A 26,931-nucleotide genomic window follows, 5' to 3' on the forward strand; every position below is an offset into this window, starting at 1 on the left:
ATTCATAGTAATTGTTGTCCAATTTAAATTTATATTAACTTAAAATATATATATGCATAAATATTATTTTGCAAATTTCATAATTCAATATATATATATATATATATATACCAAAAGAATGAAAAACCTTAATTTTTAGAAGTTATTTATTTTGAGCAGTCTTTTATCTTTTTTTTTTTTTTTTATAAAACTGTTAAATAAATTTCCATATTTTACATTGAAAATATTTATTTAACCGAGTTATTTATTGCATGGCAGTACTCTAGAAAAAAAAAATTATCCACTAAATAGAAAACTAGGTGAAAAATGTCGTGGCTGGGAAAATTTTTTATTTAAAGGCATTCAAATTATTCTTTACCATTTAAATTTATATATATTTTAATTAAATAAATATTAAATTATTTTTCATGCGAGATAAAATTTATATCTCGTGTATCTCATTTCATTAACAATTCTTACCTATATTCTCATAAAGCAACATGCAACTTATTTTTTTTTTATAAAAAAAAAAAGCAAAAGCAAACAATCTTTTTGAAGGGGTAGTGGTGAAAGCTCTTTTGCTGCTTTGTTATATAATAATAAAAAAGTAGTATATGATCATTATTATCTCACGTGTTTAAATAAAAACTCAAAGATTAATGAATGAGATATGAGCTGGATCTCATATTAAAATTTATATGAAATTAATTCACGTGTGCATATAAATAAAATATATAGCATAAATGTTTTTCTTTATTTGTGAATTTATTCAATAAATATAAATTTAAATATTTAAAAGATTACTCATTATATAATGATCAACCGAGTCACGTTTTATGTGAGAAATATATTGTTATTATTATTATTATTATTTTTATTAAAAATTATATTTTCGATAGTGTATTATAATCTATGTAGCATTTAAATATATTGGTTAATAGAAAATAATTTATTTATAACTAAAGATACTATTAAGAAATTTACCTTATTTTGTGAATCATATTAATGTTATTATATATATTTATATAATTTATTGGAGTGAATGCTATTCAGTATAAAATTCGTACATGTATTCAATACATGAAATAATTAATAGGGCTAGTTGGATGAATGGGTCCCAATCAAATCAAGGTGGACCCACTCATTAAACAATTCAAAATTGTTGGTGTGCTGAATTCTTGTACAACAGCATTTTTCTAGTTTATTAATATCAATACTTTTTAAATAATGAAAAATATTTTCATACTATAATTTATTTTTCATAAAAATAATTATAATTCACATAGAAAATAATACTTATTTGATTGAAACTTTTTGCATTGTTAAGATCTTATTGAAATGCTGATATAGTTTTTGCATATTATATCAAATTTTTTGCATTTGGTATAAAAATATTATAGAGTTAAAATTGTGTCACATTTTAATATTATAAAAATTAAATTATAGTTTGTTCTAAAATTTATTAATTTTTAACAGAGAATTAATGAAATGAAGTGGAACAAAATTGTTGCGTGTTAAAAAGAAAATTAAAGATACAAGAGAGTTTAAAACCGCAAAACAGGAAAGCACGCCGTACGTGTGTGTAGTCGCCACCCTTCTCTCTCCTCGCTCTTTATAAAACAAATACTGAAAAACGACTCAAACTGCCGAGAGCTCATCGTCCGCGCTTCTCTTCTGTTTATTTATTTATTTTTTATTTTCCGACTTTCTATATTTATGGACAAAGTTCGCCGGCGACTGGCCAGCTACCTCCTCCGTAAGAACTCTTCTGACGAACTTCTCAACTCGTTCCGCCTTGGCCACCATCTTCCTCCTCTAAAGCCTTCCGATTATTTTCTCCCTCTCTCCCTCTACCTCGCTAATTCTCTCTTTTTCGCGCTCTTCTTCTCCGTAGCCTATTTCCTCATCCACAGATGGCGAGAAAAGATCCATAACTCCACTCCTCTTCACATACTCAGCTTCCCTGAGATCGCTGCTTTACTTTGCTTGGTGGCTTCCGTCATCTATCTTCTTGGTTTCTTTGGCATTAGCTTCGTCCACTTCTTTTCTAAAGCTTCCAACATTGTTGACGAAGAATATGATGATAATAACATTATAGTTAAGGAAGATAATATGCCTCCGGGGCCTTGCTCTGCCTCACTTGACTGCTTCCCGCCCGCCAAAATTCATGCGCCCATTATCGCAACTACGACCACCAGTAGTTCATTTTCTGATGATGACGAGCAAATTATCAAATCAGTAGTCTCTGGTTCCATTCCTTCCTACGCACTCGAATCAAAACTTGGGGACTGTAGGAGGGCTGCTTTAATTCGCCGAGTGGCGGTCCAGAGGATCTCGAAGAGATCATTGGAGGGACTGCCTTTAGATGGGTTCGATTACGAGTCCATATTGGGGCAGTGCTGCGAGATGCCAATCGGGTACGTGCAGATTCCGGTGGGAATTGCTGGGCCATTGTTGCTGGATGGAAAGGAATATAGTGTGCCAATGGCCACGACGGAGGGTTGCCTGGTGGCCAGTACAAATAGAGGGTGTAAGGCTATTTACGCATCTGGAGGGGCTACCTCCGCGTTGATCAGGGATGGAATGACCAGAGCTCCCGTAGTCAGGTTTGCCACCGCCAAGAGGGCCGCCGACTTGAAATTTTTTATGGAGGATCCTGACAATTTCGACACCGTTGCCGTTGTTTTCAACAAGTTCGATCTTTTTCCCTCTTTACTTTTTCTTTCTGTTCACAAGTAGTAGCGTTATTCTTTAGGATGAGGATGGTCGTACGAGCCTAATTTACATTTTCTTTTTCATAAAAAATGATTTCGTATTCGTTTTTCCCATCCCCCCCTCCCTTTAGGCATTGATTAGCTGGTTAATGTATAATTTCGGAGTCATGTATATATGGACATGTTATCCTGCTTCGCTTTTTGTTTGACTTGGTTTTTTGCTTTGCTTTTGGCATTTATTTGTTTGGTGATTGCGATGTTGATGGATTTTTTTATTTTATATTTTGTGTGAACCTATTGTACTTACCAAGATCATCAAGTTACTAGTTAGTATATGTTTGCATTTAGCATTAGAAGAACAAGAGTTTTTATTTTTTTTTATTGATTAATTTTTACAAATATTGTGCAGGTCAAGCAGATTCGCAAAGCTACAAGGTGTCCAATGTGCAATAGCAGGAAAAAATCTTTTTATGAGGTTTAACTGCAGCACAGGTGATGCTATGGGAATGAACATGGTCTCCAAAGGAGTCCAAAACGTCCTCGATTATCTCCAGAATGATTTTCCTGATATGGATGTCATCGGCATCTCCGGTAAAATCCTCTTGTCTTCTACTCTCCTTAGCTACACCCATACGATAAGATGTCTAGTTTAATCAATTTAAATTTATTTAGCATATGAGAACGAAGAAAATTTTCCAACCATGTTATGAACTTTTCAGGGAACTTCTGTTCGGACAAGAAGCCAGCAGCAGTAAACTGGATAGAAGGTCGTGGGAAGTCCGTTGTTTGTGAGGCAATCATAAAGGAAGAAGTGGTTAAGAAGGTATTGAAAACCAATGTGGCCGCCTTGGTGGAGCTTAACATGCTTAAGAACCTAACTGGATCAGCCGTGGCAGGTTCTCTTGGTGGGTTTAACGCCCACGCTAGCAATGTAGTAACTGCAGTGTACATAGCTACTGGACAGGATCCTGCTCAGAACGTGGAGAGCTCTCACTGCATTACTATGATGGAAGCTGTTAATGGTGGCAAGGACCTTCACATCTCAGTGTCCATGCCTTCCATTGAGGTTATTAAACTTTCTCCGCCTTAGATTATTCATTAATTCATTTTCTTCACCATCTAGTAGAAGTAATAACTTATTTTGTTATTCATCCACAATAATTTGATATATGCATTTTACATGAATATGGCCACAGAATTACTTAAGAGGGAGTTATTTATTTATTTATTGGCTCATTCAAGAGCAAGTTGAAAGGGAAAAATATATAAACTTTTGGCAAGGCCAGATGTAAGATGCCAACGATTCCTTAAAAAGGGAATATTACTTTGGAGGATATCTAAGATTTAAAATATAGAAAACGAAGTAAAATTTAACATCGCATGAAGATGCCTTGAAACAACATAAGTCAGAATTCTTTATTTTTGGTACTTGTTCAGGTGGGTACAGTTGGAGGTGGCACTCAACTTGCATCTCAATCAGCTTGCCTGAACCTTCTTGGGGTAAAGGGTGCAAGCAAAGATTCCCCAGGGTCTAACTCAAGGCTACTGGCTACTATTGTCGCTGGTTCAGTTCTGGCAGGTGAGCTATCTCTTATGTCTGCTCTTGCAGCTGGGCAGCTGGTTAAGAGCCACTTGAAGTACAACAGATCTAGCAAAGACATCCGAATTAACTTCCTGAAGAGTAATACAACTGCTTAATTTGTTTAGTAGAGATGACGAAAACTAGAAATAAATTACTTATCAAGGATAACAGTGGTCGGCAACTGTTGGTTGGTGGGGACAAACAAAGACAAAGTCCATGTGAAGGACAAGTAAAAATAGATAGAGCCTGCTCTTTCCAAAGCCATGTGAAGCTGGTGGATCTCCTTCCAAGATCTCTTATCAAGCCTACAATTGTTAGATATGGGGTTTTACGTGGTGTGCCATATATTTGTTTTTTACTTGCGCCTGATTTCATGTCACCCTAAACTATGGAATCTAACAGAATGAACTGGGTCAGTATGATTTGTTCATGTGTGTAACTTCAGTTTAGTTCGATTTATACATCTCGAAACTTGAATGGTTCAAAATTTTCACATTTGTTTCAGTTCAAAATCAAACTGACTATTTGCACTCTTTGTTTAAATACGTACCATTTATATGGTGCATCTCTGCATATGTATGCTGTGAATCCATCCTCTTCCTAGCCCATCATCATATTGATGAATGCTTATTATAAGTAATCACAATACTTACATTTGTGAGCTCAGATTCTTGTTTTGATCAGTCTAATAACCTTAACATCTTCATACTAACTGAAGCCCGAAGACATCAGCAAAGTCATAACCTTTTTGCAAGGTTCACTTTTAATATCAGACTAATAAGAGAGTCCACTTTCAATATACATACACATGTACACATACAATTTTAATAGTTGATGCAAAATCTGGTTATATACGAAAAAACCAATTTAACGATTGCATATAGCAGAATCGGTAAACGTGATTTTCTAGACTCAGAACGTACGTACGGGGGACAATGTTCTTAATCCCCTACTGGTCGCCTTATCATTTATTTCTGGTTCTATTATACTCCATCTTTGCAAATTGGCACAAATAGCATCATCCTCGGTTCAATTGGACTGCTATTCTACAACGTACACCACCAAGCATGCCAAAAACCAGATTCATCAACAAGGTGCAATTCAGCAGCATAGCTCCAGCTCAAATTAACATTAAAAAAAAAAAAAAAAATCTGCCATTCATTCACCACAGGAGCAAATTAAATTTTCACGTTATTCAGAACATTTATAAATCGATCAATGGCCATGGGCCACTGCACTGTGCGTTTGGGTCCAATACCATTCAATACAAGTCGGCACCAAGATGTAAATTTTTCACCATTCCTTAAGAAAGTACATACAAAATCAGAGGAAAGATAAGGCCTTCACAAAAGCAAATCCCAGAAATTCCATTTCAAATTGAATTGATAAAATGAGCAAACATTTTTTCAAATCAAGTTCATTTTGTAACCAAATGTTGAAAATTGTCTATAATCCAACTAAATAGCTGCAACACATCCAGTGATGTCCTTTCATACCTTTGTTGTTAAAAAATCACTTATCACTGACTACCTCCAATTTACCTCTTATATCCTAGATAGTCAATCGCTCTTACCTTCCTGCGAACCAATCTCTTGCAAGTAATGTTCTGCTTCCAAGGCTGCCATGCAACCTGCAACATCGTGAAGCAAAAGTAAGTTAATCAGAACAACAATCAACCTAAGATTGGATACAATTCTCCTCTTTCTTTTTGGGACATTTCTCAACTGATGATATTGAAAGCATTTTTTCAGTTTTGTATGCCGAAGAAATATATTTCAAGTTAATCAGAATAAGAATCAACCTAAGATGGTTGTGAAACAACAACAAATTAAACAAGACACAAGCCCTTGATTAAAAAGATACAGTTGACAGACAAAAAGAAGGATGCTTGCAATATAATCAATAGGGAAAGGTTAGAGAGAGAGAGAGAGAGAGAGAGAGAGAGAGAGAGAGAGAGAGAGAGAAAGTCAGTTCTAGGAAAAGCAGATATGCCTGCATACACCATAAATGCAGAGAACAACAAACATTTGGCATCTTTTTTTCTGACAATGATGGTTGGAAACTTGGAATTTCAGATGGCAGAACAATCAACAAAAGAATGTTAAAATTGGTAGAGCCTGTAGTAATTGTGCACTTTTAACCAGATTATACTCAATATACTACACTAATTTTTTCATATGATGCCAATACATTTTCAAATTTTGCAAATTATCCCAAATGATATACATGGACATCAGGCAAATTGGGTGTAATATACAACGGCGTTTTGTGTCAAATGTGGTCAACAACAAAACACTTAGAAAATATCGAATACTGGTAAAAATTGCTTTCTAAACAGGATGACAGTATGAATGAGGCATGCTTAATTATGTATTGACATTTGATCTCAGCCCATCATGTCAAGAATTGGTTAAAGCTTCTTTACCTCAAGCAGGATCAATTTATTCATGCCCCAGAAAACAATACCCAAAAGACATTAAGCTCAAACAACAGGCCTAATTATGTATCTGACAGTTTGATCCCAGGATATTGTTTAAGATTGGTTTAAAGCATTGATCCCAGGATATTGTTTAAGCTTGATTTAAAGCATTCTCAAAACCTGATGGTAGTTAGACTTCCATGCATCATAAACCAAATACCAAACAAACTCAATCTTGGACTGATAAACAAGTAGGAAAAAATCATGGTTAAGGGGCCAAAAGAATATGGCAAAAATGAAGTTACTCTTCTCAAATTTATAGATACTCCCACGAGGACCTATTCAAGCTAGCCACAGACAATTAGGACCATAGTCTTCAAATGAGGGTTCAATGTAAACTGGCAGGAGCTTGACCTACCATGAATAAGTGTCGCAAACTTGCAACGGAATCTAATATGATAAGAAAAGAAAGAAAAGGTGAAATGCAATATAGATTAATCCAAAGCAAAAACAAGCATGTGTGTCCAAGCTACCAGATAAACAGCAAACAGGGAAAAGATTAGCCTCCTATGAAGTTTGGCTTAAAAATTATGGAACCACAATTAGTTTACAGAAAAATTTTGTGTTTATTTATCCTTCTGGGAAGGGGAGCAACTTTACCATAATGCAAAAACCAGAAGAAAGTAACACTAAATAAAGGAGAATGAAATGGTTTAAACAGATAAGCCACTGAAAGAGTGAGTGAAAAAAAAACGTATCAACACAATTTTTAGAAGGATGTAGTAATCCCATTAAAGCCATTAAAGCCTTCAACCTGTTCTCAAAGTCTAATGAGGTGTACCATGTATATAGTAAAACATAAACTTCAAAATCTACCAAAAATCACAATAAAAAAGAAGAAATATAGTTGATCCCATATAGCACATTTGAGTATAATGAATGGTTTTATTATTAAAATTAAACAGTAACACAAGGACGACCGAATGAGATTGCTTTCTTATTTATTCACCTAAGCATATTACGACAATGAAGGAAGATCAAGCTGACATCTTTAACCATCTAACAATATTTTAAAAAATGCTTTTGTCCAGCCTAGCTCAAGATTTGTGGTGCTGCAACATATTAATACAGTATTATGTTTAGGCTGCCATTTGAAGGATCTAAGCTATTGATGCATTCAACATCAGTTCTAGGGGATGATCTTGGGTGTTATATGAATGATCTTGCAAACCTATGAAAGTTCCCTGAACGAAGACACGCAGTTTAAAGGGGATTGACAATGATGCGTTGCCCGTTGGTTTTAGAAGTAATCTCGGGTGTTATATGTATGGGTTTGCGAACCTCCCCTTAAGCTGGAATTAGGGGATCCATATTGCTGATACTCAAGCCATTCAAGTCAAGTGTTGAGGAGCAAATAGTTATCGAATATGTAGAATCTATATTGAATCACCATTTAGCGGGCTATTAGGACTTGGGTAACGAAATTTAAAAGGGCACAAGTGAGAGAAGAAGAGAGACAAACCAGTGCCGGCAGCAGTAACAGCCTGCCTGTACTTCTTGTCCTGGACATCTCCAGCTGCAAAAACACCACGCACGCTGGTCTGAGTGGTGCCTGGTTTGGTCACAACGTAACCATCGGAGTCGAGTTGGAGCTGCCCATCCAAGAACTTGGTAGCAGGCTCATGCCCAATGGCAAAGAACAATCCGGACACCTTCAAATCACAAACTTGTCCAGTCTCGATGTTCTTCACTTTCAGCCCACCCAATAGGCGGTCTCCGTTAGCCTCCACCACCACCGAATTCCAAATGACCTCGATCTTTGGATTGCTTAAGGCCCTATTCTGCATAATCTTGGATGCTCTAAAAGTATCCCTCCTGTGAATTATATAAACTTTGGAACCATATTTGGTGAGAAAAGTGGCTTCTTCCATGGCCGAATCCCCTCCGCCAATCACGGCTAGAGGCTTGTCCCTAAAAATTGGGGCGGCCCCATCGCATACCGCGCAGGCCGAAACGCCTCGATTCCAGAAAGTATCCGAGCCCGGGAAGTTAAGGCGCTTGGCGACGGCGCCGGTTGCAACGATGACAGAATCAGCGAGGACGGCCTTGGAGTCAGTGAACACCTTGAAGGGATTGGAAGAGAAATCGACCTTGTTAACGGTTTCGGTGTAGATCTGGGTACCGAAGCGGACGGATTGAGCGCGGCATCGGTCCATAAGTTCGCCACCCTGAATCCCGTCAGGGAAACCGGGGAAGTTCTCGACCTCTGAGGTGGTAGTAAGCTGGCCACCAGGGGCGATGTCATTGGCCATCCAGCCTTCAAAAAGAATAGGCTTGAGCTCAGCACGGGCAGCATAGATAGCGGCAGTGTGGGCGGCAGGGCCACTGCCGATGATGCAGAGACGGGTCTTGAGGTCTTCCATGGCGGTGGATGTGGTTACCTTAGGAGCGGAGGAGGTAGAAAGAGACGACGCAGCGAGAGAAGTGGTGGTGGCGGCGAGTCCAATAAAGCTGCGTGCTCTTTTGAGAAGGCTTCTAAGCCTACTAGGGGTTCGATTCATGACTCCCCTGTCTTCGCCCCGTCTTTATCTATGCTGAGGCCTCGCTTTTCTGTTCTATTCACACGCGCTTTGGCGCGAAAACGGGTTTGGTTTCCTCCAATTCGTGTACAGTAAAAAATGGAAACAAATCATCTCATAGAGAGCATAACGTACCTTCTCTCACTTTTCCTCTTATCTAAAATTCCTCTTATTCTTCCTTCTCTTCGCCTCTTATTTAAAAAATTAGAAAACCCATTAATTAATTTTTTAATTTTATAAAAACATCTATTAATTATTTATAATTTTAAAAATATTTTTAATATATTTTTTAAAACTTAAAAATTACTAATGTATCCAATAACAATTTTTTCATAAAAAATAATTGATAATTCGACTATTGTAATTTATCATTATTATTCAAGGGACGAAAATTTCGGCCCGGTCCATGTACGTCCGTCATGGGCCCACTAGATTCTGCATCTACATCTGAACGGAGCATAAGTTGCCACATTTCAATTTCGGAAATTGAAAAATAATTCATATATTATTTATGACAACTTAATTAAGAAGTTGAATTTTCAATAAACTAAGCCATTACTGCTTGGAAAACCATAAATTAATAAAAAGAATATATTATAAAGTGAAAAATCCTTTTTTTTTTAATTTTAATTATAAAAATAAGTGAACCAAAAAAATAACTTTTTGAATTTTGCTTGTACCAGCATCAAGTCCTGGGAGCAAAAGCTCAAACTGCCACAGAATTTGGTTTTGGTATGACCTAGTTAACACTCTATTTTGGGCATCATATTCTCGAGAAAGTGGCGGAAAATAAACTTCATATTGTTCTGTTTATTGTCTCCCTTCCTATTCACATAACATGATGGCTACATTTCTCATGACAAAATTTCTAAGTGGAAATTTCTTTTGCCCAATTAGCTAATGACCCACAACTCCAAAATTAGGAGTCAGCAATTGGAAATAAAATCGAAAAAAATTAAATTCATTCAATCATTCAATTATAATCAAAAGCTGCTCATCTCTATCAGAAACAGCCTGATCTTTGGGCATTGCATCTAAGTTCTTGAACAAGGCCTACAATTTTGGGCCAACTCTGACGCTATGCTGCTGTGAGCTTAGCCCAATACTGTGAAAGAGATTAGCAAAAAGGATGTAATTAGTGCAGGCAACAACGTGATTATTGAATATAGAGTACAGAGATACCCTGCTTTATGTTCCAGTAAAATAATTAAAAGATGAGCATCATCATGAAGGCATAACTTGTTAGCTTTTAATAAAGTTCAAAAATATTAATGGCACCTTGTTCTAAATTTCAACAAAAGCTTTGCTTTTTAGCCTTGACCATCTCCCCTTTTTTCTAGTCAAATAATGGCAATGGGATTAGGTGGTAATACAAGCTTTAGAATCTTCATTTCCATACCTACTGTGAACCTTCCCAATATTAGCACCTCAAGGATAATATCATAACACCAATAGTAAAAGTTATAATTAATTAATATATAAATCTCTCAAACATTTTCCTTTTTTCTCAAGAAAATCCATGGCTGGATTACATATATACACAAGATCAAGCACTCTTCAAAGATTGGAGGCAAGCAAAAATCTAAGAGAGAGGAAAAAAACAACTGAAATCCAAAAACAGACAGCAGAGACCCTTTTATACAAAAATCATAGTACTTTGTATGATTTTTATATGGCCTATCTTGGACTGTCTTGTTTCTGCTCCATAGAAATGGAGGATCTCTTGATGAACTCCAAGCAATCTGCAATGGCTTCAGAGTAGAAAGAATTGGAACGGCGGAACGTTATCATTCTGCAGTCGCCAAGACCGTAGTTGTGGCTGGAAACCTCCACCACCAATCCCCTCCTGCTGTTGGTGCTGCTGTTTCTCCTCAAACTGTAATTATTTATAGTCACCATACCTCTCTTTAAAGATTGTAGAGCTTGACCATATGAAGATTTCCATCTACTCAAGAGCTTGAACAAGTGGAAGAACCTGGCACGTAGCCTTTGAACTGAGAATCTTTTTGGGTTCAGCCTGAAGCCTCTGCCTGCTCCATGGCATCTCCTCCCAATCTTGGAGTAACCCATCACCTTATGACTCATTCTAAAAGAAGTGGGCGTCTTTGAATTCTGAGTGCTTATATATAAATATGGTTGAAGGAGGACTTTTTGGAAGGGGAAGGTGACGAAGGAAGGGCGAGGTGTGTGTGGAAACTTGGAAAATGGCTGGTTTTATTTGTTTGGACGGTCTCATTGGGTTTTTTATTTTTATTTTTATTTTTTTTTGACCCTGAATTTTTTTATGAATATATCATAATCTTAGAAAATAATTAAGCTCTAGCTCATTGATTCACAAGTATAATTATATAATAAATGTAGAAATATATAATTAAAGTGGTAGGGCCATAGCAGACAAAGAAAAGAAATGCAAGTGTCGCTTTTCGTATTAGGTGAGTGAATTAAAGTAGGCTTAGAATAAATGCCAAATTGGTGTATAAATCAATGAGTGATTCCAGGACCAACAACTCTTAACTTCCCAATATATTTAGCAATTAAGCTGCAAATTCATTAGTCTAAGCCTTATGATTTCAAGTAATTTAACTAAAAAATTTAAAATTTTCTATTTTATTTATTTAATTAGAATTATTTTTAGAAATCAGAGCGCTTTTCTTCTTAAATTGCGGAGAGGAAAATTATTTTCTAGAAAGCTAATTTTTACTATCTATTTAAATCAAATATGGGTTTAACAGTATTTGACCTGTGAAATGTCTTCTTTTCATGAGAGAGTGGCTTACCTTTTTTGGAAGGAAACTGTGTGGTGGGTATTTTCTGTATTCCATGAAGAAGAAGCAAAACTAATGGTAGCTAGCTTGGATTTGTATTTGTTCCATGATTAGATAATATAAATAATTCACCATGTTTTTTTATGTTGGAGCATTTGTAGGCTGGCAGGCATGTTTTAATTACTACTTTTGTTGTTATGCTAAGAGAAATTAGTGTCAGAATAAAACAAATAAAGAATAATACATGTAAAAATAATTAAGATGGGTTTCATGTGGGATTAGATTTTTACTGCTATTTATAAATATGGGACACTGACTGGCCCACATGCTTGAAGAAATTGCATGAGAAATGAAGAATAAGAAGGAGATTAAGACAGAGATTTGAAATAGAAGAAATGGCTAATTTGGTCAGCAACTGCTGTAGGTGCAGCATTTTTTTTGAATGTTTTGTTAGGTAGGTAGCAGCTGGTGCTTGGTAACAAGAGAAAACAAAATCCTGCGCCTACTTGCGCTTGTGTTTCAAGTTTAACGACACATACGCGTCTAAGAAATCAAGCACAAGCAGTTTACGCTGGACAGGCGTAAGCCCACACAGGGCCGATGGGTCACTTCGCCCTTCACCCACCAAAACTACTATTCTGCCTTTAATCTAAATTTCTGCTGTTTTATTATGCTCGGCTTCCTCGAGGGTTAGCTCTCCAATTAATAATAATAAAAGAATTTCAGCAAACTCATCACTCTCCTGTCCTGCTTTGCTATCTCCCCTACTGCATTATTTGTTAGGGTTTTAGGCTTTATTATTTTATTTACATGTCATCAGATTCTTTCCAACCTGGTTGCCCACCAGATCCAAATCCAATCAACGCCTACTATTCCACAGATGAAGCAGCCACCATTGCTTGCTGCTCCTCTTCCTCCACCATTACCACGTCTTCACCGCCTGTTGATATTCCTCTCTCTTGGCCTCCCGATGTCAAGAGCTCTCTCGATTGGATTCGAGACCTTCTTGCTCTTCTTAGCTTGGATGGTATCTTTTGACACTGCTTCTCTCTCAAGATTTCATTTCTGTCAGCTCCGGACTTGTCAAGGGATTTGGATGCTTTTCCCTCTATTATTAATTCATTTATCACCATGTATGGACTAATGATCTATGCACTCTCTAACCGCTTCTATCCTTTTTCTAAATTGCTTTTCTGGAGAATTAGAAGTGCATGAATCCAATACCTGGACGATATTTTATGCAATAAAAATTAAGCATCATAGCTCAAGCAATTATATAATAAGCTATTAATTTGCATTTCCTATTGGATGAGTTTGAAAGCAAGCTAGAAATTGTTTCTGGAATCTTACTAATACTATAATCTAAAATTGATCTGGGGCGATAAATATTCTTTTGAACATTTCAATTCATTGAGGATATGAAAGGAAATTTTTAAAGATTATTTTTGCAATTGAAAGAAGATCTAGCCATATGAGTTGACTTCAATTTTTCTAACCTTTCTTTTTATTACAGCGATCCCAAGTGGCACCGAAATTTTTTTAGTTAATTAGATGTTACAGGACTAATTACTTCGACGCCATTTTTTAAACAAACAACGGAGAACTCGGAACAATTGTTAGGACACAGGATTCTATCTTTTGCAACAAAAACATCCCTTCATGTTTATTTTGTGGATCATTTTGCTAAGGCACTACGGTTCTTGATAATACTAGCTTTATTCAAGCAGCCTTTTGGGTTTCTAATTTAATTTATTCAATTGCTTAGTGTAAACTTTACTTAATTCTTTGTTAACTTGTGGACCTCATTAATGTTTTTTTTTTTTGGTCTGAGAATTGTTATCTTCAGGATGCTAATGCTTATTTTGTGCTTAAAACTTGATCTTTGGCTTTTCTTGATAACCAAAGAATATCTACGAGAATGTTTTGCCGGGTCTTTTTGCCTCAAAGGGTGTATCTCCTCCGTGGCACATCTGTTTATGGCTTTGAGAAGGAAGTTCTGGCAAAGTATAATGATAAAGGTACGCATGTATATAGGAAGTGCTTGGGATCTTTGAAGGGCTTCTCTTAGCCTCTATTATAGCTGGCCGTGTATATACCGCTCATGGGTCCGCAGTGTCTCTGTCACCCAATCAAAGAGATCCAAAGGAAAGAAGAACCGAAGAATCATATTTCATCCTGAGTCCACCCCCCTATCACTTGGTTGTTTTGAGGAATTGTCCAAGGCTCGAAGATCAGTTCTAGACCCTCCATGGGAAGGTTTGAACCTGATTCCTGGTGATGTTTTATGGACTGATCCAACAATGCAACCTGGACTTTCTCCAGATAAAGAAAGAGGCATTGGTCTAATTGTGGGGGCCAGATAGGATTGAAGAATTTTTGAAAAAGTTTCAGCTAAAGGTGGTGCCATATTTGGATTTTCTTTTAAGCTGAGGTAGTTGTTCTATAATATCTGTCAACTTTGGCATGCTATTGGATGGTTTTGGTTGCTTGCAAATTTCTGTGGATACTTAACAAGAGTTTTTAAGTATATAAAAACTTTCAGAACATTCATGCTCTCTTAATTAAAATTTTCAATTTTCAGAATTTAATAATTTTGAGATCTCTCTGCCCCACCATGATCCCCCTCGGCCCCTCCTGCATGCGCCATTCAGTGTACCCTTCCAAGTTGACATTGTAATATTGTATTGATTATTCTGAATATACTTGTGAAGATCTTTGCCAAATTTTATACAATAATTGAGAAAAAAAATCCTTTATTGTGTATAAATTTGAGTTGTGAAAAAATGTAGTTTGTGTCTATATTTACATTATCAAGATTTCAGCTATTAACATTGTGAACAAGCTGGTGTAGAACTGTTAGAATGCTGATATCACAATCATGTTTTGTTGCTGTTGTTGGTGTAGCTAATAATCAGATCCCATGAAGGTCCCGATGCGAGAGAAAAGAGGTCTGGTCTTGCAGGAGTGGATGAAGGGTAGACCATAGATCATGTCGTGGAGTCTGGAAGGCTAATAACGGTGTTTAGTGCTCCAGACTACCCACAATTTCAGGTTTCCTTGAATTATCCTTTCTGATACTGTACTCTTCTCTGATTCCATATTTACCCCTTGATATTTTATATGGGAAGATAAAAGTTTTGCATCCTTTGGCTTAGATATGGTGTTTTGTTCATGTGTTAAATATTTCATATTTGAATAGTGTAGTTTACATGTGTGTTTGTGTCCTGTGCATATAGTTCACCTCAGGCCTATTATTAGACCTGAAAATAGTTGATGTCTATGTTTCCATTGTTGTACATTCAAATGAAACTAACATTGAGAGAAAGAGTACTCATTCTTTAAAGTTAGGAGAAAAAGAAAAAGAAATATTGCTGAATGAAGATGATTTTAATGAATGAAATATCTGGCACAAACGATAGGAAAGTTAGTTTTGGAATGGTTAGAACACAATTTGGTAAATGGTTTATGGTTTCTTTTTTTCTTCTTGCGATTGTTTGGAGGAAAAAAATGAGAACCTTGGTTTCCTTATTGAAACTGATTCTTGAAGAAGTAGAGAGAAAACGATTTTGTTCTTTTTTATTTCTGGCTTAATGACTTAGATGACAGATACATTCCATAAATAGAGTAGTCTGTAACTAATCTTAGCTGATAACCACTAAATACAAAAACCAAGTGTAACTTAAATTTCTTATCACTAAATACATCTCCTCAAATATTTATGAGTTATCTCTCCACTGCCTTATCTCTCCAACAACACTTATCACTCCAAGCTCACAGAAAGGAAAGGCAGTCTAATAATCTTGTTTGAATTGATTATCTTCAACACTAATCCCTTTGACAAATTACCAAGGATGGTTTGAAAAATGGACTTAGCATGCTTACAGTATCTACTGGTTTAAGGCATTGATTTTTCCGCCCTGCTTAAGTACATGTTCTTTAATACTTGCATTACTTTTACAGGTGAACGCCTATTTTATGACTATGAAGATGTGATTGATTATGATGAAGAATTGGACTCGCTTCGATGGTAAATGCTACATAAAGACCGTTACAGGTTTTGTAAGAAAATCAGCAAAGTTTTCAATTTTTTTATGTTATTTTTGTTGTGAATGCCTATCTGTCCATGATTTTGTATCAATTACTTGCTTGTTTCAAGTAGTTCTGTTGCTAGGTGCCTTTACGAGAACTTATAATCAGATGTTATTTCTATTGTGTATGTCTTCGTGATGGGCGCTTTCGCAGGGCCTGTTCAGATATAAAACTTGGTTAAAAAGAACCGATTTCATAGGAGCTTGTTCTTTTTGTTACTTTTGGCCATAGTTACACTTGCATCACTGTTGTTTCATTTTATTTCATTTTATGAAGACTTCGCATGAGCAACATTCCCCTATTCTTTCAAGGGTGTGGAGGTTGAACCTGGATATGTGAAACACCGCCCCCGGGGGGGGGGGGGGGGGGGGGGGGTTAAGAGGCATTTTACAGCCGCAAAATGGAGAACGTGGATGAGGAAGAGTTGCTTCACAAGCAAATGCCTTCAACCAAAACTTTTTCCAGATATTTGTAATATTTTAAGAACTTAAATCTGAAGAATGTTTCACATTTCCAAATTTTAGGTTTAAACAGGTAGAAAGTACGCTTTAATAACCATGATACAAAACCACATCCATTACGGGCTACAATTGGACTCGTTGCAAACCGACATCCATTACACGTTTTGTGACTCATTTGAAATGGTAATAACATGTGGAAGAAAACTAATTGTAAAAAAACATTAGCCTACAAAGTCTACCATATGCGAGTAACATGGAAACAGCTGCCTAACAAAGGCGTAAGAAAAAGTAAATGGAAAACGAAAGAGCTATATATGAAAAGCCTCCTAGCTAAACATTAAGAAACTTTAATAATCTACCATCTATTAGAAGTCGCATGCATCAGAGTTCAAAACTGAAAATGTGGGATTCTGGGGGGGGAATGGACACAAGACATTTGTTAAATTAAACTCCTATCTACTCTGACTGCTCATATGGGACACGAACAAATAGTTGTCCATGCAGGGTGACCACAGCTGAAGTTTGATGTGGGTCAATCCTCGAGGGTAAGCTAACCACCTGGCAAGACAAAAGAAAATGAGCTAGTAATGCCTACTTGATGAGGAAATGGCCAAAACCCAGGTCCATGATGCCTATTCTTAGGACAAAGTACCTTTCTGAAGGGGGTAACACCCCAAGGATTTTCAGGATGCTCAGGCTCACCACTGATGACCAGTCGCCCTGCTGGATCTGATTGAACACGAACCTGAGTTTGAAAGCAATGTTTTTAGCTGGACACAGGGATGCACAAACCGAGATTATAGCAACTGCCGTACTTACATGCATAATTTGGTAAATAAACTTTGCTTTAACCAATCTTCTAATCCAACAATTAATCTCATTGGCTGCATTCCATTATCCATAATGCACATTCTCATAAAACATTGTGGGGAATGGATTCACAGGTGTAATAGCTAAGCAAACAGAACATTAACTGTCTTAGGAGCGTACTTACGGCTAAGGTTCACAAGCTCATGCATAATGAGTTTGCCATTCATTTGACTCCATTATCGTACATAGCTATAACAAAAGCTGATGTCCTTCAGACTGCCAAAAGTTGAAATGGCGGCACCAAATAGGTATACGCTAGAGAACATTAAGTAATTGACTAAAGCATTAAGCACCTAGAAAGTAGAAATGGCCTAGCAACCTCTAGTTCGACCTCACAATAGCAATTATAATCAGGTGGTAACTGTTTGATGATTCTAAATGACACTAGGATACCTTCCAAAAGTGAAATAACTGAACACATTGGTAAGGTAAGAAACTTAAAGCTGATTTAAGGTACTTACCTCTTCACGAAGAAGCCCTGGCACCAAAGCATATACCTCAAAGCAATCTTTCTGTAGATACATATAATTTCAATTGAACTAAGAATTTATAAAGGTTTTACTAGTGCTTTCAATTCAAATGGAGATGCAGGAACTTACCGTTCTCTGTACATTGACCTTCACCCAATCTGCTGGAGGTCCAAGGTCAATCACCTCTACATCCAATCTAATATAATAGCACCAGCATTAACAATATTCAATCAATACCAATTTGCGAAATATGTTTGACATAATTTTCAACTTAAATAAATCTTTAAAACCACTAGGCACAGAATCTTAACTGTGGTTTAGATGTTTTGGTGCGTGCAGCTTTGACAGCATGTTCCATGTAAGATGGTTTCTTGCGTTTGAGTAAACCTGAGTTATGAGTTATCATGAAGGTTCAATTGGAAACTGGTTTAAGCTTTTACAAGAAAAAGCAATAATATATCATAAGAAAGTAATAACCCTGTTACTTACTAAGGCTTTTAAGCTGTTTTTCACGCTTTTGTAAAGATGGAGAATTCTTATCCTACAAAATAAGGAGACCTTATTTTCTATACAAATATGTTCCATTACAAGAATAGGCATGAGAAAACAAATTAGTGAACACCACAAAATACTACTTTCAACAGACCTTAATGATAGGATCACTAACTTCTCCATTACCAAGCAGACGTTGTGAGTGCCAACCCTGCATTGCACGTGCTGCAGCATCTCTTCGGGCTCTACCCGATCCAGGTGGCTAAATCATATCAGCAAAAATAAAGAATACTTGTAAAGGTGATGATTTTTGGAAAAAGGGAAAGAAGACTTGCAATCCTATTGTTAAGACATTTAACAAGACCACCTTGTCAAACTTAATAAATTTTGGCTCCATTTCTTATGCAAAAAGTCGCTAGTCTATGAAAAATATTTCTAAGGAAATCATTTTTTAAGAAATCGACTATTTTTTGTTGTTTGATTATCATAAAGTAAATTAAGCTCCCATGTCTTCCACTGGAAAGCGTTGTCATTTTTGACATTTTAGGCATCAACAAAGAGATTTCTTTCTTAGCCAAAAGAAAAGCAAACCTAATTTCCAAAAGTTTGACAAAATTTTCCATTGCTTATGTAATTTGTCTCTATGTTAAGAGAGAAAAATAAGTAGTCATTGAAAATTCAAATATTTCCATATAATCGATTCTTTTGTTTTTGGAAAAAAAAGTTTATACGAATTTTACAGAACATTTTAAATGCTAGAAAATATTTTCCAATAAATTTCAGGATCGCAATCAAACAATAGAAAATAAGTCATTTTCATAGAAAATGCTTTCACAAAAATCAGTGTTAAGCTCACAGGGCGCAAAATTGTCTGCTAGATTCTAACATTTGGAGTACATTGAGATATTAGTTCTCTTTTAAATGTTTGGACCTATTTATAGTTGGATGTGAAAGAAAATTACTCACAAAAAATAAATTGTGATTGTCACCAGCAGGCAGCTGTGTTTGATAGACTAATGGGTACTTCTATGTTATTTCTTTATAGGTTCTTCCATTTTAATAAATTTGTCGAAGTCCAGAAAACTATTGCCTTCTGAAATTGGGAGGTCAAAATCCTTGAAAATGACTTGAACAATTCTCCCAAGTGCTCTAAATATCAGAAAATGCACAAAAAAATGCATATTATGTGAAACAGAATCTTATGATAAGATTTAACCACTAAAGCTCTTTAAACATCATATTATTGTAAAACTTTTGAGACAAAGATGTTAGGTAGGAAGATTCAATTTGTGCTTATCAAACCCAGCCCAAAATTTGATGCTGTTGGGAGAGCTATATTGATCATTATGTGTGTTGTACTAGTGAAACCACTAACAAAGACTTCACAGCATTAAACATGCTGCAAAAGAGCAGAGAGAGAGAAGGAGGGGGCCCCCACAAGTCCTAATACCAAATTGAACACTATTTAGTAGGTGCAATATGTGAAATTCAAATTTTACCTGATTGTCAACATTCATGGGCTCTGAATTGGAAGCAAGGGGTATGCTAAGCTCACCGCCACATGTTTTATGTCTTTCATAATCAAGAAGTGCCTAGAAAATAAAACATACCGAGTCATCAATATCTGTGAGATCATATAAGCACAAATTTCAGCATAGGAAACAAATCTGCACTATTAGCATATAGTTGCAGCTAAAGGAGAATTCAAAAGGGTACATGGAAATTTCAAATTTTGTAAAGAATGCTCAAAATTATAGAAGAAAAATAATTGAGCAATTTAACTTTCCAATTTCATTTCACATAATTTAAATAGTTAATTTATAATTCATGCAGTTAGCCACCAAAATGTTGATTTTCATGCATATTTCTTTATGTTGTCAATGTGCAACACAATACACATGCAGGATATAATTTAATGAACATAAGCTCTTCACCATGGATCTACTCGTGATGGCTCATATTATCTTTTTCACTTTTGTAGTTCTGTAAAATTATCCTCTTCTAACCTCCTTCTAAATACTTTACAACTATCATTTTTCCTTTCTCCTGTCCTCTCTCTCTCCCCCTCACTCCATTTCTCTGGTTTTTAATGGAGAACATCTCTTTTCCCTCCTATTCCCATTTTTCCACACTGACAGCTCACTACTCTTTTCCTTATTTTTCTAGTTTCTAAAGCACATCTTCATCTTTAGCAGTTTCTCTATATAAAAATTTCAAGCAAATCTAACATCAAATATATCTTTTGTTTCACTGCTCAACTTAAATCTGGCTTTAAGTATCTTACATTTCTCATTACAATTAAACTTTAATCCTGAACTAGTTGAAGTCGATTATATGGATATTTTAGCCATTCAGCTCTATTGCAGACTTCTGCATTAATAATTTAATATTTAAAAGTTATAAATCTTTTGATATTACTTTTCTCCACTTCATTTTACGTTCCCCCTTTTCCCTTGTCACTCCCAAGTCCTTACATTAATTTATTACATTTCCCTTTAAAAACATTTGATTCTCCATGTTGTACATAATAAATCATCTTGACACCCTCATTTTATCCCCAATTTGTGCTGCATGTACTCTTGGCCACACTCATCTTGTGGATGTGTGGTACCTTAAATGCTCAACATTCACTCCCATAACAATATTGCTGGCTACTGGCCTAAACACAGTTCTATAAACTTTCCCTTTCACTTTGTTTGGTGTCATATATTCACATCTTATATTTCTCATTATGATTACAAATTTACAACTAAGAGGAAAACAAGACACTAACTCGATGTTGTATGCATGACTTCATACAATAAAATGCATTGAATGTATGTGTGTGTGGGGGGGGTTCAAACTTATGCCAAACGTTTACATAAATCACCTATAAAGGAACAACAAATTAAAAGCAAACAGAAAATATGAACATTTTCCATCCAAAATCACCTTCTCATAAAACCCTCGAAATGTCCATGAGACAGTTGTACATGTCCTGCATAGAAAAGAAGAGCACAAAATGTTACAAAATGTTAAATATGTAGGCAGAAAATTTCAAGCATCAGATGGTAAACATGTAGCAATATGGTATTTCCATCATTTTATTAGTGACTAATACTATGTCTCAAGAAAAGACCATAATCATGTACTGTGCCTGGATATGAAAATCAGTTGCTGGATTGCCTAAGCATTCCCTGCGGAAGTGTTTTAGGCCAAATGATATTTGAATTGTTTGAATACACACGGGTGTGCATATATGAGTAAATATTCCCATTTTCCCACTTTATTACTTTCATCAAGTTGCTCCTCTAATCTCTTCTTTATTGTCATGTATACTGAGAATATTAAGTATATGAATTTCACTTTAGGTGCAAAAAGAAATTGCAATTAAAATAAGAAATTACTTTTAACAATATTTCTCTATTGTCTAACCAAAGCATAAGGAAAAAAAAAATCATTTTGGCCAATTTCAACCAGCTTTGATGAAACTCAATGACTAATATTGCAAACATTTGAAATTTAGAGGAATTTACTAAACCAAACGAGGGTTTTTCTTTTTTCTTTTTTTTCTTAAAAAAAAAAATTCCTTTAGTGATTTAGCACCCACTACTCACTAGCAATTCCAAACATGCACACATGGCAAGGCAACATTGAGGAGGTCTACATGAATTTCAAAGTTCTGACCCGTTGTTGATGTGGGAAGCAAGAGGCTTGCTCTAGAGCACAATTAACCACAGAATCTTCTAAATATGCTAAAATTGAGGGCAAGGATTTGGACTGCATAATATTCTTGTTTAGAAGCGTTCATCTACTTTCACATTAATTGTGGTAATATTTTCTTTTCGAGGATTAAGGATATTTTGGCAAGGTTCAAATTTCTAGCAATTAGCCGTGTGTATCAATGTTTTCAAATGAAGTTTTTGGGGCATACAAATAATACATGTAATATATAATAGTTTTGGTGGCTGTCTACTCCATTATTTTTAATTTTCAGCTGTAGGATCCAATATCTCTATAAGCGTATCAATCTTCAAGAATATAAAATAATAAACAAAGAAGCAGCATATACCAATAATATAATGTGTATTGGTTCATCAAACTTATTAGTAACCAGAACACACACAGTTGCTTACTTTGGGGGTTTGAAGGATTCTCCCACTTGCCGCCACAACTTGCATGAAGTCACCTACTCCATCAAAAGAAAACTTATGAGCATATTAGAAACATGGTCCAAGAAAATTAAAATTTCAAATGAAACAACCTCATGCAGAATACTGCAGGCCTTAAATAATATATAACCAAAATAAATTTCCAAAAGAAAAGAGAGAGTGAATTGTATCACTTTATTGTAAAGATTCATTTATAGAAGATGCCTACATAGATACAGATATTAATATTAAACAGCACAGCAACAATGAAAAGTTTCTTCAAGCAAAAGAAAGCAGAAAAATTTGTACCATTCTTAAGATCCCTTTTCTCGTTTCTCCTTTTCCTAGAAAGCTAATGAGTGAATTAAAATTACTAACTTCATTTCCATGTTATGAGTGGTACTTACAGCACCAAAATAATTTCCAGTTATCAATTAAGGAAAATACGGAATTGCAAATTTACAACAATATTCTAACTTGCAAAAGCTAATTGAAGATTGCTCACTCTGTGTCACGTACTATAGGAAATGGTACCAGGATAGAAGGAATAGTTGGCAGTTAAGAATTAGTTGTAACTGGTGGGAAAGTAGTTGAGATAGCAGTTATCCTGTTATAATGTAACCAGAAGTAGTTACAGCAGTTACTAAGCCGCTATATAAGGTGGAGAAGAGTCTTGTATGAACTATTCCAGAATTACAAGAAATAATCTCTCTCTCTCTCTCTCTCTCTCTCTTTCTCTCTCTATATTTCTCTCTTATTCTCTCAATCTATTCTCTTCTTCTCTCTCCTCTTACTCTATTCTCTCTATTCTGCCTCTATCCTCTTATATTTCTCCTCTAATCCTTATTTACTAGTTCAACTCTCTATTAGGGTTCCTAAATCCTAACATTATGTTTCACTTAGGTGCATATGGTTTGCTCATTTTTTTAAAGAACTTACTAGAATTCCTGACAATGTGATCGTAGAGAATGCCTCTACTTCTATTAAACTCACATCCAACCTCTCTATTGTTGTCTAGTCAATTACAAATTAATGGCCTAGTAATTAAAAGAGTAAAAACATTGGCACATGCCTAAAGCTTTAGCAAATCCTTCAAATTCCAACAGTTTTAGTTTCAACCTTATTATGGTGGACTGATGCCAAGTTTTCCCAATTTAGTGAGATAAATGAAAATTTTTGCATAACCCTGCCTAGCTTACTTAACTGGCAGAAAATATACCTTTTTAACTTCTTTGAAATCCTGTTCAGCGCACAATATTAACTTCAAAATATTTATATAAAAATTTCCAATAATTGACAAAAATTATTATTCTTTTAGAAAGTAATAAAAGTAATATTTTGAAAGAGAACAACCTTTTTTTGGCCTATTCCATTCTCACTCATTGAACTGGATAAAATTGCCAAAATCAAAATGATCAGCAAATTGAGATGACTGTGCAAAGTATTGGGATTTTTTAGTTATTATCTTTAGGCCTAAATATGTGACTTACACTGTTTTGGAAGAAGTAGGGTAAAGTAAGGTTTTCTAAAGTATGGTTTTATGAGGTGAGATTTTTCATGGTTTTTAGATTTGAAAATTTTTTTCCTGTTTGGGCAGAAAAGAAGATTTTTTAAAGTATTTGGAGGTTTTCAAGAGAAAACAACCTCCAAAAACCTTACTTTAAAAACTTACCTTCTCCCAAACACATATCCACGGTTTTTAAACCTTAAAAAACCTTCCATTACTTTAAAAAATCCCTTCCCAAACGGAAGCTTAAGTTCTTCTAATCAACTTCGGCCTTTTGTGTGTGAGGCTGCAAGCACTGTACCTGTGCACTTGGTTGCTTGTGAGCGTGTGCACACACATGCATGTGCTAGTGTTGTTCATGCACAATTGTATCAGTGGGATACTCTGCTCTAACTCCAACATAATCAAGTTTTTAGCTTCAGCAGCCCAAACCAAGTATAACTAATATTCTAACATTTCATTAAAGATGCCTGTGAAAATGGAAATATTCATTTGATTTGGAGGCAAACAATGCTTACCTTATCATAGCCACCCAATCTCATAACAGCTCTCCACAACCTTATCACCAAATGCAAACATTATTAGCCTAACTAGTTGTTTTTAGAAAAGATAATATAAAAGGAAAAACATTGAAAATCACTAAAAGCTTACTTCAGACAATTTAATCCCTCTCCATAGAATTTAGGAGGTTTGAACTCCATGCTCCTCTCCCTAAAGAAATTTTCAAGTTCCTTCATAAATGCCCATTGCTCCTCCTCTGCTCCTGACTCATTACCATCATGATCATCATCCAAAAGAAATGAGTACTTTGAGCTTGAGTTGCCATTACTTTCAGGTGTAGCAATATCTGTTTTATCCTTTACGTTCTTCGATTCTCTCTTGTTCTCACGTTCAGTTTTGATGCTTGAAGATCCTGCATGAGGTGTAGCAGGTTCATTTTCCTCTATAGTAAGGGTGCCAGCATGATGTCCTGATTTATTTTCTGATGCTTCAGAAGGTTCAACCTTAGCATCTGGAGTCGATTTATAAGTTTCAAGATGACATGTTGAAATGGTGGTGCCAACAATACTGCATGTTTTAGATTTGTAATCAGACGTTTCATTGGCTTCAGGTCTTCTCTCTGCAATAGGTTCAGTACCAGGCTTGAGCAAACCCCTTTCATCATCTAAAGGAATTGGGTAAGGAGAACCTTGTGAATGTTCATGTGAAACGGATTTCAACTCCACACTTTTATCACTAGCAGCTGCTCCAGTCTGATGCTGCTTTGGGCTTGACCGCAGGTTCACATCATTATCATTAGGGGCTGCCTCCACTTGAGGGCTGGTTTTCAATTCCACACTTCTATCATCACTTTCGACTGATTCAGTATGATGTTGTTTAGGACTGGATCTCAAGTTCACATCATTAGCATTAGGGGCCGCCTCAGCCTGAGGGTTTTGGGGACTAGTCTTCAACTCCATATTGTCACCATGGAGAACTGTTTCAGCCTGAGGTTGTTCAATATTGGTCCTCAACTCTTTACTGTTATCATTGGCATCTGTCACGGCCTGAGGTTGTTGAATATTGGCCTTGAACTCAGCACTGTTATCATTTGCAGCGGCATGACACTGAGATTGTGGAGGATCGGTCACCATGTCATCAGTGAGGGCGGCCTCAGTCTGAGGTTTTTGAAGATTAGACTTCAATTCCAAGCCATTATCACTGGAGGGTGTCTCAGAGTGAGAATGTTGTGGACTGGACTTCAATTCCACATTATTAACATGGGGGATAGCAGAGGGTTCATCTTGGTCCATGGGGACGGGATGGGTAGGAGAAGCATGGTCAAGTTGTTCTGCTGGAACAAGCTGTGATTCAATTGGCATGTCACTGGCTGGAGGATGAAGCAGCGGCCGAGCAGATTCATCCTCATTTTCTGTGGCATTGCCCATTCTAATTTCTAAACGCTCAACAGATGGAAGGGAAAAAGTAAAAAAACAAAAAGGTAAAACTCCAACGCTTATAAATAAATAAACAGAAGTTAGAGCGTCCAATGAAGCAACAGTTGAAAATCAGAAATAACCCTAGCTGATGATGTTGTTATTCCTTGAGTTGAAACCCTAATTTTTCGTCTGAGTTAGGTGAATAATAATGCTTAAAAAATGCAGAAATGTTGCAGAGGTGAATCTGATAGCTTTATTAAGAAGTAACTGTATATCGAAAATTTGAAAAGAATGAGAGGCTAACCTGCACAGGAAAGGAAAAAAGACGATTCCAGTAGGAGGAAAGAAGCTTAGGTTTCAATGAAGAAGAAGAAGAAGATGAACCCTAATAGCATCTCCTTTCTGTCTCCGATTGATCGTCCATCCTAATTTAGTGCTGCTAATTCAACCGCTTTTTTCCGTTTCGGCAACATTTATTTCATTTTGTATATTTTCACCAATAAATAATTATTTTCTCGTTGTTTCTTGCCCATTGCCACGACATGAAAAAACGCCACGCCACCGCCACGCGTATGATTGTTTGATGATTCACCAAAACGATGTCGGAACATGCGAAGCCTCTTCTTCTCAATATTGCCCATATAATATCGGATGTCAAATCCAGTGGGTCCATCGGCTTTCCTTTTGGGCCACTATTACTTGGGTTTTTGATTTTGTTTGGTAGGCCTAATGAGAATCAGAATCATATGGCATCCTCACTTCAAACACGTGTTTTTTTTTTTAACGAGGTCTGTACAGATTCAGTTTAATGAGAATTATATACAAGATTCATTAATAATAAAAAAAATTAATAACATTATTATAATTAAAATAATATTTTATTTGCTTGTTTATGTAAATTTATTATACATTTATATTTTTGAGTGTCACAATTTTTATGTTTATAGAAAATGTG

At 35.8% G+C, this 26,931-nt stretch overlaps 3 protein-coding genes and 1 pseudogene across 4 annotated transcripts; 2 read left to right on the forward strand and 2 right to left on the reverse strand.

The window, feature by feature from the left end:
- The first annotated feature begins 1,572 nt into the window (after window positions 1-1,572).
- Window positions 1,573-4,755, forward strand: LOC110610776 (3-hydroxy-3-methylglutaryl-coenzyme A reductase 3). Its single transcript, XM_021750882.2, has 4 exons — window positions 1,573-2,672; window positions 3,103-3,284; window positions 3,413-3,759; window positions 4,131-4,755. Exons 1-4 carry the CDS (start codon window positions 1,696-1,698, stop codon window positions 4,389-4,391), a joined length of 1,767 nt encoding a protein of 588 aa, XP_021606574.1. The 5' UTR covers window positions 1,573-1,695; the 3' UTR covers window positions 4,392-4,755.
- Window positions 4,756-5,541: 786 nt separating this feature from the next.
- On the reverse strand, window positions 5,542-9,364 carry LOC110610874 (thioredoxin reductase NTRB). The gene is made up of 2 exons (XM_021750979.2): window positions 8,217-9,364; window positions 5,542-5,905 (listed from the first exon to the last, which is right to left on the reverse strand). The coding sequence occupies exons 1-2, from the start codon at window positions 9,253-9,255 to the stop codon at window positions 5,835-5,837; spliced, it is 1,110 nt and encodes a 369-aa protein (XP_021606671.1). The 5' UTR covers window positions 9,256-9,364; the 3' UTR covers window positions 5,542-5,834.
- Window positions 9,365-12,321: 2,957 nt separating this feature from the next.
- LOC110610248 lies at window positions 12,322-16,069 on the forward strand (annotated as a pseudogene).
- A 576-nt stretch (window positions 16,070-16,645) lies between these two features.
- Window positions 16,646-26,462, reverse strand: LOC110610966 (AT-rich interactive domain-containing protein 6). Of its 2 annotated transcripts, none has more exons than XM_021751083.2 (13): window positions 26,281-26,462; window positions 24,709-25,993; window positions 24,576-24,615; window positions 22,536-22,588; window positions 21,352-21,397; window positions 19,920-20,012; window positions 18,575-18,682; window positions 18,418-18,469; window positions 18,240-18,315; window positions 18,058-18,124; window positions 17,920-17,970; window positions 17,241-17,333; window positions 16,646-17,146 (listed from the first exon to the last, which is right to left on the reverse strand). In XM_021751083.2, the coding sequence occupies exons 2-13, from the start codon at window positions 25,983-25,985 to the stop codon at window positions 17,045-17,047; spliced, it is 2,058 nt and encodes a 685-aa protein (XP_021606775.1). In that variant the 5' UTR covers window positions 25,986-25,993; window positions 26,281-26,462; the 3' UTR covers window positions 16,646-17,044. The 2 variants fall into 2 exon arrangements, with proteins under 2 accessions (XP_021606775.1, XP_021606854.1); XM_021751162.2 differs by having other exon boundaries at window positions 17,241-17,358.
- Window positions 26,463-26,931: the final 469 nt, after the last annotated feature.

The sequence above is a fragment of the Manihot esculenta genome, chromosome 1 (genome assembly GCF_001659605.2).
Source record: "Manihot esculenta cultivar AM560-2 chromosome 1, M.esculenta_v8, whole genome shotgun sequence".
Taxonomy (NCBI): domain Eukaryota; kingdom Viridiplantae; phylum Streptophyta; class Magnoliopsida; order Malpighiales; family Euphorbiaceae; genus Manihot; species Manihot esculenta.